Here is a 15,094-nt window from a genome sequence, read left to right on the forward strand (position 1 = left end):
ATTTATATGAAATCAAATCTTTCCCGCTTTGTCAAATCTTGTGTAAGAACTGTTTTTCCAGGAAAAAATCTTCTTCCGAGATTTTGGTGGAGGTTTCCAATGTAACTGCTTGCTTGGAACGCGGGTAGTCATTATGGAACAACGCGTCCGACCTTATCTCCAAAGCTCACATCTCGGAGCAAATCGCTGCATGCAGGACATTTGTCAATGGAGGAAATCGGCCCCTTTCGCCTATAAAAGAGAACCTCTTGGTTGAGTTGAAGCATCAATCGAATCTTTTACACCCACTGCCATGGATTTTTCTTCCCTTCTACTCATCCTACTGTCCTTGCTTAAAGCAAAACCCCCATTTCTCAACTTCACCCTTCGTTCCTTTTGAGTTTGAAAATCTTCTCTCAGGCCGGGAGTGAGTCTGAAAATCTACTCTCAGGCCAAGCCTTTGTTTGGACAAACAAATGGTCTGGGTACCTTCTGCCTTGCACCAGCTGTTCTGTCCAAACGTGAGGTTTTCAAGGTTCCGCACCCGCTTGCGCTCTAGGTCCTGGCCAGTGCCCTTGAAGCGCCTTCGAGGCGCGACTGGTAGCATGAGGGACCCAGGTCCAGTAGACCTCTAGCTTCTCAACAATTTGTCTTAGGTCCGGGTCGGTCTCCAAGCTCTTGCTAGCCTGAGGAGGCGGGACATTCGCCAGCCTCAACCAAAGAACGCGGCGACGGCCTCTTCTTCAACCCTACATATGCGGGTTGAGGTTTCCAATATCTTTAGACCTATGCTTTTGAATGTAAACATAGTCAGATTTCATCCTTTCTGTCAATGTAGTTGCTTTGGCCGCAAAGCCATGTATGAAACCTGTATTAGAAACGCCAAAAAGGGCAAAATAAGTGAATTTATTTTTTAGGGCCTCTGGAATAGGCCAAAATCTTGTACTTGTCTTTGTGTTTAGACTTTGCACGTTTACAGAAAATGAAGAAAACGATAACTAAATAAATGGAGTTATTTTTAGGGCCTCTGGAATAGGCCCAAATCTAGCACTGGCCTTATTAGGCTGGTATGTTACAATTGTTTGCTTCAATCTTCTATCTCGGGTTGCCCCCTAGTGCTAGGCGGCGAAGCAAGAACGCGATGGCGAGTAGTACTATTGACCGTGGTTGCGGGTTTTGGGGGAGGGGGAGGATCCTCGCGCTCCCAAACTCCAGTAATGTGTCGCTTGAGAAAACGGCCATTAATAGGATTGCGATGAATGGTGCCGTCCAGGTCGCGCAAGTGGTATGCCCCCTTGGGGAGTATACGATGAATAATGAAGGGTCCTTCCCATCGAGCGGACCACTTGCCCCGGCCCTCCGTTTTTTCCCCAAGTGGTAGGACCGCACGCCACACTTTTTGGCCTTCGGCATAGCTCCGTCCTCGCGTGACTTTATCATACGACCGCGCGATGCGCTGTTTTTCAAGGATGAGATTGTTGAAAGCGGTGACGCGGTGTTCATCTAGATCTTCGAGTTCTTGCCACATAGCCTGGACGTAATCCTCGCCAAATAGTTGGTGTTGTTTCTGAACGCGGAGCGAGGCTATATTGATCTCGAGGGGGAGGACAGCATCATGGCCATACATAAGAGCGTATGGGGTAGTGTCCATCAGGCCGCGCTTTGAAGTGCGGTAAGCCCATAAGGTGTGGTAAAGTTCCTCATGCTAGACACGTGGGTTCAACTCTAGCATCTTTCAGAGAATGCCAAGGAGGACCTTATTACTGGCCTCGGCTTGGCCGTTAGACTGTGCATAATACGGCGTGGAGTGGAGGAGCTTGATGCCATAGTCGTTTAAGTATTTAACAACTGAATCAGCCATGAAAGCTGCCCCCCTATCTGTAACGATGTACTCTGAAATACTAAAGCGGGAAATGATATTGCGGAAAATGAAGTTGCGGACTGAGTTAGCGGAGGCAACCTTGAGTGGTTCGGCCTCGACCCATTTGGTAAAGAAATCGGTGGCGACGATAATGAACTTATGCTGCTCAGAAGAATGTGGATGAATAATGCCAACGAAATCTATCGCCCATCCGCGACCCGGCCAAGGTTTAATGATAGGCTGCAAAGGAATGTTGGGGATGTGTTGTACGGGTCCGTCGGCCTGGCAGTCTTGGCAACCTTTGGTAAAGGCAATGCAGTCTTTTAAAATGGTCGGCCAGTAGTACCCATGGCGGCGGATCAACCAACGCATTTTTGGCCCTGCCTGGTGCGAACCGCAAACCCCACAATGTACTTCGCGCATGAGGCGTTTAGCTTCGTTCCCATACACGCAGCGAAAGTCGTTGCCGTCTTCCCCACGCCGACGGAGTTCGCCATTACGTAAAACAAAGTTTAAGGCGAGGAAACGGATCTGCCTAGAGTGAGCGGCGTCATTGGGATTCTAGAGGTAAGCGATAAATGGTAGTCGCCAATCCTTGTCGATAGGGTCTAAGGCCGCGACCTCGGGGGTGTCGGCCTGAAATTGCTCCCTAGCGATGAAAGAGGGAAGGGTACGGCGCTTGACTTTGAGCAAACGTTCGCGCACTCCATCACGCAGGCTGAGGCCGGACGCTACTTGGGCGAGCTCGTTGGCCGCGAAGTTGAACTCGCGTGGAAAATGCTCGATGTATACATCGTCGAATTGATCCAACACTGCAAATGCCTTGCGCAGGTATGGTTCAATGGACGAGCTTAAGCACTTGAACTTCTCCACTAGTTAGTTGACGAACAACAGGGAATCACCAAAGACCTGAACTTCGCGGACTCCTAAGTCCAACAAAATTTTCAGTCCGATGATGAGCGCCTCGTATTCGGCCTGGTTATTTGTGCATTTGAAATCAAGCTGGGACGAGTAGGAGAAACGATCTCCGGCGGGATTTTCTATGGCTATCCCGGCTTCGGCTGCAGTATCAGTTCGTGATCCATCAAAGTAAAGGGTCCATGGAGCGAGTGCTACAGCAGCGAATTCCAACTCGCGAAACGCCGTGAGCTCTGAAGGTGGGTGATGAGCGAGAAAGTCTGCTATTGCCTGTCCTTTTACTGCCTTTTACAGAACATATTGCAACAAGAATTCGGACATGGCTATTGCCTGTCCTATGCGTCCCCGTAAGATAGGGCGTGAGAGCATGTATTTGACCAGGTCGGATTGAGCGATCACAACCGTGGTAAAGGCAAGCATGTAGTGGCGCAGCTTGCATCCTGCAAAATATAAAGCAAGACACAACTTCTCCATAGGCGAGTAGCGTGTTTCGCAGTCAATTGACACCCTGCTGAGGTAATAAACAGCGTGCTCCACCCCGTTTTCGTCGTCTTGGGCCAAGAGTCCGCCGATGGACAAGTCGGTAGCGGCGATATAGAGTTTAAGCGGGGTACCTTCGCGAGGTGGGATCAGGACTGGTGGGTTCGTAAGGTAGTCCTTGATTCGATCGAAGGCCTGTTGATGTTGGGGTTCCCAGACAAACTCGGTTGCCCCCTGGAGCTTGAGAAGGGGTGAAAAAGGCTGGACATTCCCTGTCGCGTTTGATATGAAACGGCGGAGAAAGTTGATTCGCCCAAGCAACTACTGAAGCTCCTTCTTAGTGGTAGGGGGTGAAGCGGTGATTACCGCCTGCGCCTTATCCTTTGGGATTTCGATGCCCCTTTGATGCACTAGAAAACCAAGGAAATCGCCAGCTTCTGCAAAGAATACACACTTGGCGGGGTTCATCTTCAGGTTATGTCGGCACATCCGTGTAAACACCTACCGCAGGTCTTCAACGTGGGTTGCAATAATCAAAGCAGGTCTTCAACGTGGGTTGCAATAATCAAAGCCGGAAAGCCGTCTTGTGTCGATCTTCCTCAGCGACGGGAATCTGGTGGTATCCGGCTGTCCCATCCATGAAGGATAGCACTTTGTGCCCCGCAGCTGCGTCAATGAGGAGGTCAGCCCCAGGCATGAGGTATATATCCTTTGGCGTTGCGTTGTTTAGGTCGCGGTAATCAATACAGACGCGCGTCTTGCCATTTTTCTTGCGAACGGGGACAACATTAGATAACCACTCGTTATACTTTGCCACGCGAATGATACCCGATTGGTGCATGTTTTCGATCTCTTCCTTGACCACGATCTGAGTCTCAGTTCACATGAATCGGCCGTCTTGCCGTACTGGACGTCGGTCGGGATAAGTTGGCAACCGGTGACAAACCAAATCCGGGGACAAGCCAGGTATATCCTCGTACTTGTCGGTGAAGCAATCCCTGTACTCGCGTAATAGGGCAAGAAGATCTTATGTTTCGTCCTCCGCCAACTCAGCACTGATGGAAATAAGTAAGGGCTTTTCTACAGTCCCTACGTCAACCTGTGAAATGGGGTCGCGGACTTGAGGTGGTGTATCGTCCAAGGCGGCGGGAGCTAACTGAATAACTTCCTCCTTGGTGTCGGTATAATCCACCACTTCATCGACGTATTCCATAATCGCGACCTTGTCGTAGGCTTCGCGTTCTGCCCAGTACGAAAGGAGTCTTTCACACAAGGACTCGCCAACATCGCGTGCCTCCTCTGAGAAGGCACTATCCATCAGAACGGGGTGTGGAATCCGCGATGGTGTGAGGACGTTGCAAATCGTCCTTCACCTGGGTGAGTCCCCATCGCTTTAAATTGGAGGCTGTTACCCCATATGGGCGGCCTTTGTCATCGACGCCTTGAACGTCCAATGGGCCCATGTCCGTGGTATAATATTGGGCATTGTTGAAGTTGGCGGAGATGGAGAATGGCCGAGGGTCGGCTTTGATGATGACCGCTTCATGGTTCTCGGTGTCCCAAATCATAAGTTCTTGGTGCATGGAGGAAGGCACGCAAAAACTCCTGTGATCCAATCTCGGCTGAGAATCATGCTGTAAGAGGAAGAGCATTCGGCGACGAAGAAGGTGTAAACCCGTGACGTCGGTCTGACCTTGACTCGTAGAAATAGCAGGCCTAGGGTCTTGGACACCTGCCCTGTGAAGTTCTTGACTGTTAAGGACGTGGTTTGGATCATCGAGCGCGGGATGTCGAGGAGTCCCATGGTGCGGGTTGTAACGACATTGACCGCGGCATCGGTGTCAACCATGACCTTGTTGATCATCTTCCCTTCGACTTCGGCCGTGATATACAATGGTCGCATGTGAGTGGCCATGTCTAAGGTTGGAGTCGAGAAGGTCAGAGTTTGCTTATGTTTGATGCTGCTCGTAATCTCCACTTGTGGGGCGTCGTCGGCTGGTGCCAGAACTGGGCCCATTTCTTCGCTGCATGGCGGGGGTATGCTATTGACATCCTCGCTGTTGACTGGAATATCCGCCGCACTGCAGGTTGTGTTTGGCGGGAGAGCGTAGCTTTCCAAAATGAAGAACACCATCCCAACCTGAAAGGAGAATTGTTCATGAACTGGGACCAGCGGAGTGTCGATGACCCCATGTTCCCCTTCGAGCACTGCGAAGGTGTCTGCTTTGCGGCTAAACCCCTTGTCTGCAATCCATCCTGAGATCTCTAACATATTACAAGTGAATGATTCCCCTTGCGCTTCTTCTCGGTCTTCCTTTAGGTTAAGTTGAGGTTCGGAGTATGCCTCGTCGTCCGCTGAATTCTCGCGGAAACGCTGGGCCATTTGCTGAGCGAGGTTAGGACTGGAGGACGCACGTGCGGCTACTGGTGGCTCGTGAGCATTTGGCTGCCGCAGGCGCCATATTGCCTTAGTTGAAGGCTGCTGGTCCCCGGCAGGTGGTTTGTCTGTTGCCAGAGGGGCCTTATCGTTGTCCTTCTTTTTCAACCACTGCAAGGCGGAGACTCGGGGAACCATCCGAGTCCCGGGCTCTGGTGTAGATCGTGCCCGAGGCTGATGTGGTTGTGGTGACCGAGTCTCCTTTTTGGTATCTGTTTCCGGGTTTTGAGGTTTCCGGCGCCGTAAGGGCTGAGGCGGTTCGCGCTTTGACTCTGGTTCGGGTGTCATAAACAGCTTACGCCTAGGACCCGTAGGTGGATCCCTTCTCCTCTCAGGCTCCGATGTAGGAGGTGACTTGCGCCTGGGAGCTTGTGAGTCTCTTCTTCTTTCAGGCTCGGGTGACGGCTTAGGCCTGGAAGGTTGTGGATCCCTCCGTCTTTCAGTCTCGGTTGATGGCCTGCACCTGGAAGGTTGTGGATCCCTTCTTCGTTCAGGCTCGGGTGATGGCTTGCGCCTGGAGGGTTGTGGATCCTGCTTTGGTGGAACCGAGAGTCGGCAGAAGACATTTGCTTTGGGTGTAGGCTCCGCAAATCCTTGGGGGTGTGACAAGCAGCATTTGGAGGAATGCACGCAAACCTTCTGCCTCCCTCCACATCCGCTCAGGCGTCTGCGCGAGCTGTGAGGGGCGGACGGCACATTTGTCGACAACACGTAAAGCATGCAGGATGCTACCGTACCGCTTTTGGAGCTTTCGTTTTTTAGACTTGCTGATGGCAACTGCCTTTGCCCCTTACTGTGTGTACCAAACCCCGTCCTTGATTATTGATTTGGCGTCGGGGGAATATAGGGATCGGTCAAGATACCTCTACGAGGGCTCAAGGCCTCGTTGTCGTGACGATCTCTGCTGGAGTCTGACACGTCCATTTCACTTGTGGCAGGGGATGAAAGTACCTTCTCTGTCCAATGTGTATAGACGAACGTCTCGAGACGTTCTATCCTCCTTTCCAGCTCTTCTCGGGTCCTGGGACTCATAGGCTGGTAATCTCTGGGGGGTGGCGGTCCATTGTCCCTCATAACTGCCTTGCCCTTGTCTTTGAATGAGGGCCGATCCAGTTCGAGCTTAGCGACCAATTGTCGAGCTGGGTCGTCTGCTTTCCCCCTTGGGTTATTCGGGACTGTATAATTATTCGCCGGCCGTTTGCGGTTTCGGCCTGGTGGTTGCGGTTTTGGCCTGGCGGTTCGCGGAAACCTGCGTTTGGCGACAACTCTAATGTTATCCTTCGTTGACCGATACGAGGCCAAGCGATGTTCGCCGTTGCGATCATGAAATCGCCCTTATTCTCAAAGCGAATGTACCCGAGGTCGAGCCAATCTTGAACCTGGTCCCTGAGTTGCTGACATTCGCAGGTTCTGTGCCCCCAGCTATTATGGAATTTGCGGTGTATGCGCCCTTCCTTGTATTCTATGTAAGGTAAGGAATTGGCCACTGTGACCAGGCCGTCATCGATGAGATCTTCTAAAATCTCGTGAGCAAGGTCGACGTTGTAGGTATATTGGCGACGCGGTCGGCGGGCATCATTGTCACTTTCCTCGAGGCCCCTTTTAGGTGCCCAGCGTCAATCTTCGTCCTCGGCTTGATCGGCCCAGTTTACCTCGACCATGCCAACCACAGGCGGGAAAAGGTCTATATCGACCAATGAGGCTGTACTACCAGGAGTCTTCATCTTTAGTTCGGTAGAGTTCAACCATGTCTGCAACTGGTCTCGAAGCTTGACACAATCTTTAGTGTCATGATTGTAAACATTGTGGAAGGCACAGTACTTTTTGTCCTTCAATTCTTCCTTGGGCGGGATCTTGTGATCCAAGCGCACGTACCTCGCCTCGATTAGGTCATTAAAGACCAGATGGGCGTTCTTAGCATCATAGGTGTACGATTCATACTTTGGTTTGGTCCATGCAAAGGACTGGATGGTGATTGGCTCGCGCGTCATCTTCAGGTTTTTCAACTTGTGAGCTAATGGGTTGCCAGTCAACTCCACTACGCCAACATCTTCCAAGTCCTGATCCGTATGAGCTTCCTCAGATCGTTGATAGTATGGATCATAGGTAGGGGCCTGTAGGTTTAGTGCCCCCACTGTTCGGTTCTTCCCTGGTATGTAGGTTCCTTTGGAAGCATTTGTTTTGTCGTCCAACTCTTTCAGGATTAGCTCGTAACTGCCGACTTTGTTAATCAGGTCGCCCATGGAAGTAAAGCGCTCCCCGTGATGCTTCAACCGCTGGCGGTGCTCCAGGCCTCTAATAGCCAACTTAATGGCCTCCTGCTTAGGTAGCAGGTAATCACACTTGGCTTACTGGATCTTGAAACGTTGGAGGAAAGAAACTCTAGACTTCATGCTTTGCTAGCTCATCTGTGTGAGGGAGTCGAGGCCGACCTCAGGCTCAATTGTGCCGTACGTCTCTCGGAAAAGTTTTTCCATAGTGGGCCAGTCTGCTATTGACCTAGGTTTCAATCTGGAGTACCAAGTTAAAGCAGCTCCAGACAGAGAAGTCCCAAAAAGCTTGAGCTTAAGCATATCATCATTCCCGTATTGGCCGCATTGGACCTTGAAACGGGCCATGTGTGTTGCTGCATCTTCCTTGTCTCCCTAGAGAAAGTTGTGAAGACAATATTCTTAAACCCCTTAGGGAAGGGATATTGTGCCACGCTATCAGGGTAGGGGTCACGATAATGCAAGTTAGCATCACCCTTTCCGGTTTGCTCCTTGACTATGCTCGAGATGAGCTGGCGCCAATCGGCTGCCGTTACTAGTGTGGATTTTGCCCCCTGATCATGGTTGTGCCATGCAGAGAGGCTAGGGGCCTACACGATGTTCTTAGGAGCTGAGCTGGAATAAGATATAACTAGGTCATCTGGTGTCCCGGTCCCTTGATACGGAGAACTACCAGCGCTCCTTAGTGTGACTCCAGGGCTATACGGCGAAGGTAGAAGGGGTGGCGTCTTTGACGAACTGGCCCCCAATGTGAATTGGGGAGTCTTCTGGGCCCCGACCTTTGGATTCCCCCTAGGGCGTTCATTAGGTGGAATGTACCTTGAACCGTCAGTTGCACCTGAACTAGTTAAGTTCAGAGCATGATTCTTTGGCGCTTGAGATCGCATCCAGTCTTCCACTTGCAGGACCCTTAAGCTCAGATTATCATGTCGTTCTTTGTAGTCCTCAAGCTTTTCCATGCCATTCTTACCCCCAAAAAAGGAAGCGTCTTGCTGTTGCTGTATCTTGGTATCGTGTTCGTCCAAGCGACGGGTTTGCTCATCCACGGTTGCGCGGGTAAGCTTCAGGGTTTCTATGAAAGCTACCTTGCTCTGATCCAATTCTTTCTGGATCCTTTGAAGGGAACCTTCCACCAAGTCTTTATTTTCCCTGACTTGACCAGCAACGTAGTTAAACTCCTCACTGAGCTTAGACAGGTTTTCTTGGTTAGCAAGTCAGATGGTTCTATCCTTCGTGACCTTCTCAGATAGGTCCTTGACGCTTTGCTGGGTGGTGTCGACTTTCGAGCTGAGCGAGTTGAGATCATTCTTTAGTTCCCCAAACATCTAACGGACTTCCTCCGCGGGCAGAGTAGGTCCTGCATCCTGGGCTGGTCGTGAACCTGTCATTGTGGTTTCGCTAGAGTCGGGGTTGCCAAACTGAGCAAGAACATTTTCTTGGGTGAGAGATCGGAAGGCCGCGCTGTTATGGGGCTTGTATCGTGGAGATTTATGTTTCAGACAAGAAATCGAGGGTCTCCCGTATGGGGATCCGCCTGACTTCCCAATGATGACGAGAATGTTATACTCCCGGTCCCACTAGGCGTGCCAATGTTTTGGCCACGTGTCTCAGCAGGGGCAGAGTCGGGACTCTGGTGACGCAAAAGTAAAAATAAGGTTGCGGGGCGTGCCACCTCGCAGACGAGGAAAGAATGCGCTGTGCTAGACTTCTAAACAAGCAAAAAAGGGGTTTCCGGTGCCACCTCGTGGACGAGGGATTACAAGCAAAACCTCTAGTCACCCGTGAATCGATACTCACTGTCAGAGCGAGCAGAGCAACAAATAGGAAGAAAGGGCGAATCCGTACAGGATCTGAGAACTAAGGCAAGGTGCACTTAGAACTTTAGGGTTTCGAGGATGCTCGAAGATTTGCAGTAGTTTTGTATGATTTGATTCTGTGTGTAGACCAGATCCTCAAGCTCCCTTATATAGCGATTCGCAAGCAATTGGCAGAGACATAATCATAAACCCATTCGGACTCAGCAATTAGAATTCCTCAAGGATACGACCAACTCGCGAACCACGCTATCCATGCGACACATGTCTCGAACAGACTTCACCTAGGTCTCTCTCACCGCCCCGCCTCGCCAAGCATTGTAGACTCCTATAAGAACTGAAACGAGGACCTCGCGAAGTAACGAATCCCGCGGGGTATCAGAATCCTTGCAAAACTCTACCTCGCGCGCTGCCGGATCTTGCCACCCTACATGGGCTTCGTATTTAAAAAGGGCCACAGATACTGGCCCAAATGTTATCCAAAACTATATAGCGAGTCTTGGACCAAAATCCCCACTGGGCTCAAACAATCTTTTTGCATTTGGATGAGAATAGCAGAAGCTTCAACGCCACCGCGATGTCATGCACTATGACTCTATGAGACATTAAGACATATTGGCTTCATTTTGCAGCCTAAATTAATCGGAAACTAACAGATACTCGTAAATGAAGCTATCAGCCTAAATAGCTATACCAATGACAACGAACAAAACAAAAGGTAACTACATAATTCAGTTTATATTGTGAAAACTTGATTAGATATACCTAAGGATACTCTTTGAATGACCATCACATCAACTTCCTCAAATGCTTCAGCGGCCTAATTGTTGTGCTCCACGAATTTTCTCTACGTTCGAGCCTCCGAGGGGCTTGCTGCTTCTCCCAACATTTTCATTCAGGCATTTTATCGACCACCTTTGTGCCCACCTTTCGAAACCAAATCTTTAAACACTACTCTTGAGCTAATCTTCTAAACCGGTGCCGAAATGGTATCATATTGACTTGATTTTCAACGACGAAAGACCGCAACTTTAGCCACACAATGGCTCCCCGTCATGATTTTAGGAGCCACATTCTGTATAAGTATCTTCAATTGGAAAAGCCTATTCCAGATTTTGGGAAAGGGAATTGAAGGCCATGAAATGTCGACTCACAATCCCAAATCATGTTCTCACGTTTGGTTTGGTGGGGACTTGGCTCCACTTAGACATCATTCATAGGTTTTCCTAATCGGCACCAAATGAGTCTTCCTAATTCTTGTTCTTGACGATAGTGAAGACAGGCTGAAACGTACATCTTTTAGCCTCAGAGACATTTTTCATCAAGAAGTGTTTATTAAGCAAGTACAATCAATTTGAGAGGTTCATTTCTTTTTCATTATTACTCGATTAACGGTCACTAGTACAATGCAATAAGATAAAGATGGAGAGGCGTATATCTCAGTCACAACAAGGACAATCCAAGTTCTTGGCTGCTAAACTTGTCCATCTCCTTTCTAAAACCAGGCATAGCAGTCTCCCTCAGATTCACCATAAGCTTGAACCCATCTTTCTTTCCATTGCTTCCGGAACCAGGCAAGAAAAAGCAAGGCTCAACACTCCCAAGCAAGTTCCTTGAAAGCGGTAGTACAGTCACAGGCCCTCCCCACCTAAAATCAACCGTCGAGTGCCGCAAGTGCCTCCAATCCGTGAAGCCACTCACTTCTTTTCCAGCATTGATTCCCTCGTTGTAATGCAGCTCTTGAAAGTCAATAAACGACCTCACATACTCATCAGTCGCATTGCTCTTGCTCTTCTTGATCCGATCAGCAACTTCCCACATTGGCTTTTCCACCAACTCCTTGGCACTCAACTTTACGTATATAGCAATGCAACCATTCCCCCAATACCCTGTTGGCAATGGAGGGTTCACTAGCTTCCGAACATTCAGTGCATACCCAAACGTGACCGTTTCATCCATTGAAATCTCCGACGATTTCACCCTGGTTGATGGTTATCACAAGATAATTAACACAAAATTTGACAGTAGGCTAAATTTGGAAAAACATAAGACTTACTTGGCTCGCCATATATAAGCACCCACAGCTTCGAAAGTGGTGAAGCTCAAACCGGATTGCTTCAATAAATTGGTTTTGAATTTCTCAACAGACTCGTCCTTAACTTCAAAGCATTCCCTCAAAACCGGACCCAATTGCTTTTCGTGTTCATATGGTGAGAATTTCAGTTCTAAACTCAGGAACTCGTGCAGCACCGGATCCCCGACTCAGGGCGAGTCTCTGGGTCGGAGCAGACCCGATCTTTCCCATATCGGGTGAAGCGAAATCTGACCCGACCCGCGAGCCAACTCCGCCATGGCGTTGAAGAACTGAGTGGCGCCCATTCCGTCACACAATGAATGGCTTATGGCGGCTCCGAGGGCGTACCCGCCGCATTTGAACACAGTGACTTGCAACACACAAGGATACTCCATGGATTGATTCGGGTCGGGGTCGGGTACCAACTGCTCGAGAAACTGCGTGTCCGCGTCGTTGAGTTGACTCACCGAGTAGAGGGTGGTTGACTCGACGGAGGCGCGTATGAGCAGGACACCCTGGCCGACGGAGCAGAAGAGCTCGAGGCGGTTGTCGCGGCGGCGGCGGAGGGAGGCGGCGAGAGGGTAGTAGTGGACAAGCGCGGCGGAGAGGACGTGGAAAGGGTCAGAGGAGGAGTTGGTGGTGGTGACGTAACGGAAGGTGACGCGGAGGTTGGCGTCATTGTCGAGGTGGGTGAGTGGGAGGATGTGGTCGTCGGAAAACGGGGGTGTGGAGGGAACGACGACGGTGGTGTCGGAGATTTGTACTTGCATTTTTCGGATTTTCGGGGGTTCGGTGGCTTTGGTGGTTCTCAGGTTCAAATTTATAAGTGGTGGATGATTTGATTGGTTGGTGAGAATTGGCGCGAAAGGGGGCGATGTGGAGCATGCCGCAACGTTCGCTTAACTCACTGGGACATGTACACTTCCAACAACCACATTGGCTTCGTCTGTTTGTCGTTGCCAAAACTCGGATTTTCACTTCGGCAAAATTACGCCGTCGCAAGAGTTGGTAAGCCGTCGTAATGAGGTAGCAAAACTTTAATATGACCAATTAGTATATACCAATGCTCTAAAAGGCGGCTGCAGGTGGGCGGTAACCCGCAGCCTAGAGCCTGGACAGCCTAGGTGAGAATTAGACGGGAACTAGACGATTTGTATTTTTTAAGATTTATATATTAAAAAAAGTCAATTTAGTATTAATTTTAACCCCTTATTGCTCATTCCAATAAAAATCTTTTTTATGAACCCATTTGAATATAAGGTAACTTCTTTTATGCCAAAATAAACAAATCTTTATTAAAGTCTTAATAAATTATATTATTTTAAGACTATTTTGTCCTCAAGCATGTATAGAGAGAGAAAGTGGAAAGAAAAGACTTTGCCGGAACCTCGACTCCGACCACTAGTCATCGGTCGCCGGAATCTCAATGAACTTTTTAAAATGTTATTAAACCTTGCCGGAATCATACAGTACACTTGCTTGAAGTTTATTAAGGGACAGTTAGCTTGAAAAATATTTTACTAGGGGCAATAAATTTTTTATTACTTTTATTGGGAGGTAATAAAAAATTTATTAGCAGGTTCTAAACATGAAATCTAACCAAAACATCCCAAAATAATTTCTAGAAGCTTATAACCGATTTCTTGGGGGTAATAAATTTTGAGAAATTTTTTATTTCCCCCAATAAATGTTTATTAACCCCTAGTAAACGTTAGAAAATGAAGTTTTACCTTCTTCAAATCTTCATCGAAACATCCCAAAGAATTTATGGAAGCTAATAATAAGTTACTACGCCCAATAAACATCTACCAATAATAAATTACTGACCTCAATAATATATAAATGACCCTCGATAATACATTACTGATGTAGAAAACATGTTACTGATCTCAAAGACAAAGCAAAATAAGCTATTCAGTACATGAATACAAATGAAAAATTATTGAGCCCAATAATTTTTCTAATAAAAACTTTACTGCCCCTAACAACAATTTTACTGCTATTAAAAAGTTTATTACCCTTAATAATCAAAACATTATCATCACCTAATTACCTTGTCTTTCACACAAAAAGACCATTTTCCTCTTCATGGACTCGATCTGCAAATGGCCTTCATCATGGACAACATTACCATGGACCCGATCTGCAATCAACAATGGTCTTCCATGTCACATCCCGACCCTTATATTTTTACCTTATTTACTAGCGTGATTATAATAAGAATTTTACCGTCTCGATCATTGAGTAAATAGTTTAATTGGTCCCTAGAGGGGTTTCGGGGACGATTATGTGCGGAGGATTATTCGTATGAGGAAAATACGATGACGGTAAAAATAGTAAATTTTAGCTAGTAAAAGGTAATTTTTATTCGGGTATTATTTTTCGGGGTGTTGAATTTTGGAATTATGGGTTAAAAGGGGTGTTGGGTCGGCTGGGCCGAGCCCAACCCATTTCTTCTTCTTTCTCTTCTCCCTCCCTCCCGATTTTTCTTCTCCTCCCACCCGATTTTCTTCTCTCTACACCCAGCAAACTTCCGGCCGTCCTCCCGCCGCCGTCCGACCTCCGTTCGCCGCCGGACCGGTCCCGTTCGGTCGGTCTCCCTCCCAGCTTCCATTCTAGGCCGGTAGCAGCCCCCCTAGCGCCGCCGTGAGTGAGCGGTGCCGCCCGAAAGCTTCGACTGCCGAATCGGTTTTTTTGCCGGAACTTCCTCCTCCGGCCACCAATCCGGGCAAGCTTGGTATGGTTTTGTAGCCCTCCAACCCAGAAACCTTGCCCTAAAAGGACTCACTCCCTCTTGAGCTAGGTAAGGAGAAATTTGAGGTGGAAGTTTTATGGTGTTTTTGATGTTTTTAGTCGATTGCCCTAGTTAGGCTTGGAATTGGTGTTTGTGCTAGTTATGAAAGTTGTAGAGCTTGATGAGAGGAAGATGCTGTTAAAATTTCATAGGTTTTGGAGGTCGCCGGAATTGACCTCCGGCCGCCGCTGCCGGCGGAGCCGCCGGCGGCGCCGCCGCCGGTTGGGAGATTTTAATGTTGTTAAATTTGGAATATTAAGGGAGTTTATTGAAGTGAGTTATGGAATTTTTGGATGAGTTTTGGATAGGTTTATGAATTTCCGAAGTGTGGTATTTTTGGCGGATAATTAATGTAGAATCCGGCCGTTTGGATTTAAGTCGTATTTCGGAGAGGTTGTATTTACGACTATTGAGTATGATATTTAAGTTCGGATCGTTCCGATGTAAGAATATCGAAGTTAGGCAAT

At 48.5% G+C, this 15,094-nt stretch overlaps 1 protein-coding gene and 1 pseudogene across 1 annotated transcript; both read right to left on the bottom strand.

Moving 5' to 3' along the window:
- Nucleotides 1–2,401: 2,401 nt before the first annotated feature.
- On the bottom strand, nt 2,402–3,706 carry LOC101314226. The gene is made up of 4 exons (XM_004289164.1): nt 3,605–3,706; nt 3,137–3,433; nt 2,750–3,043; nt 2,402–2,662 (listed from the first exon to the last, which is right to left on the bottom strand). Exons 1-4 carry the CDS (start codon nt 3,704–3,706, stop codon nt 2,402–2,404), a joined length of 954 nt encoding a protein of 317 aa, XP_004289212.1.
- A 7,496-nt stretch (nt 3,707–11,202) lies between these two features.
- Nucleotides 11,203–12,603, bottom strand: LOC101314512 (annotated as a pseudogene).
- Nucleotides 12,604–15,094: the final 2,491 nt, after the last annotated feature.

Source organism: Fragaria vesca, linkage group LG1 (genome assembly GCF_000184155.1).
Source record: "Fragaria vesca subsp. vesca linkage group LG1, FraVesHawaii_1.0, whole genome shotgun sequence".
NCBI classification, from domain to species: domain Eukaryota; kingdom Viridiplantae; phylum Streptophyta; class Magnoliopsida; order Rosales; family Rosaceae; genus Fragaria; species Fragaria vesca.

Coding starts and splice junctions, on each gene's coding strand:
- LOC101314226 (XM_004289164.1), bottom strand. CDS start 3,706: ATGAACCCCGCCAAGTGTGTATTCTTTGCAGAAGCTGGCGATTTCCTT. Junction 3,044..3,136: donor TGATCGCTCAATCCGACCTG/GTCAAATACATG, acceptor GTTCTGTAAAAG/GCAGTAAAAGGACAGGCAAT. Junction 2,663..2,749: donor TAGGAGTCCGCGAAGTTCAG/GTCTTTGGTGAT, acceptor TACCTGCGCAAG/GCATTTGCAGTGTTGGATCA.